Raw genomic sequence first — 1,397 nt, forward strand, 5'->3', positions numbered from 1 at the left:
CTGCTCACCAGAATTGTTATGGTAAAGTGGGTGACTTTAAAGGGTCTTATTCCTGCCAACCTGCCAACTTTGGTTCCTATGCCACTTGTAGAAGCTAATGTTAAAGTTTAAAACACACACACACACACACACACACACACACACACACACACACACACACACACTTTTTTTGTCATTGGAATAATCTGAAACGATACGCGTGGGTTTTCTTTACTTATCTCATATTCTCTTTTCTTTCAGCGTCAACCGCGTGTGCCCCCACACATTTTTTTTGTACCCCTGCACTTGTGCGCCCGTGTGTGTGTGTGTGTGTGTGTGTGTGTGTGTGTGTGTGTGTGTGTGTGTGTGTGTGTGTGTGTGTGTGTGTGTGTGTATGATGAGGTCCCAGTGGACGGTGCATGTTGTACACATGACTGACGTGCGCCTCTCCAAGACACTGTTCTACGGAGAGCTGTGTGCAGCAGGAAAGCACTCCCGCGGATGCCGGAACAAGAGCTTCAAAGACTCTCCCAAGGATCAGAGCCTTCAATTCAAGCACTGCAGCAGTGACCCAAACACATGGGAAGCTCTGGCCTCCGATCGCTCAGCATGGCGCAGCCGGGTCCGGTCTGGTGTCGCCGCTTTTGAGGAGCAGATGATCGGCAGCGCCAGTCTGAAACGCCAGCAGCGAAAGGAGACTGGACCCAAATCCACCTGCACTTAGACAGCTCCAGCCATACCCCGTGTCCAAATATCCACAGACACTTCAGAGCCCGGACGTGTTAGCATTTTACGGACACAACCAGTATGAAGCTCATGCGCATCGTCTTCGCTTGTGAAGGAGAAACCACAATAACATCAACAATGTGTTCGTGCATGCGTATTTGGTGTGTGTGTGTGTATGTGTGTGTGTGTATGTGTGTGTGTGTGTGTGTGTGTGTGTGTGTGTGTGTGTGTGTGTGTGTGTGTGTGTGTGTTCAATGCTTTTGCTGTTGACAGACAGACACAGAAAAGTTATCCTTCCGATGAATGTGTGTTATCCTAAAGACCGGGTTTATTCTGTTTTTCAGTAACTCCAGGGAGGCTTGCTCTGACTGCCCCAGCAAACAAATCAACGTGGGAAGAGGAAGAGCTGATAAATTTGACATGCTCTGGACCCGTGGGACTCGAGCGACGAAACACAACGGTTGAGTCATGCTTTATTCATATCAGAAATATAATTAATTTTATTATTTAAACTCCAGATATACATCGTTATGCGTCAGTAGTACCTCACTGGTCGAGTAAGACTTTGCTACTCTTCCGTAATGTCCCGCTACACCCAGGTAAATATTCATTACACTTCAAGTTCAAGTTTAGCTTGTTGTATTTCAGGAATATTTCATTGTGCTTCAATATTGGTTCATTACTCTGTGAAA

The 1,397-nt window shown here is 46.6% G+C and overlaps 1 protein-coding gene across 1 annotated transcript in view; it reads left to right on the forward strand.

Moving 5' to 3' along the window:
* Window positions 1–786: 786 nt before the first annotated feature.
* LOC143277387 (uncharacterized) overlaps window positions 787–1,397 on the forward strand; it is an 11,210-nt gene continuing 10,599 nt past the window's right edge. Inside the window, exons 1-2 of the mRNA XM_076582170.1 lie at window positions 787–814; window positions 1,050–1,165. Of these exons, the coding sequence (XP_076438285.1) occupies window positions 787–814; window positions 1,050–1,165 (144 nt within the window). The remainder of the gene's footprint in view (window positions 815–1,049; window positions 1,166–1,397) is intronic.

Source organism: Babylonia areolata, chromosome 34 (assembly GCF_041734735.1).
Source record: "Babylonia areolata isolate BAREFJ2019XMU chromosome 34, ASM4173473v1, whole genome shotgun sequence".
Classification (NCBI taxonomy): domain Eukaryota; kingdom Metazoa; phylum Mollusca; class Gastropoda; order Neogastropoda; family Buccinidae; genus Babylonia; species Babylonia areolata.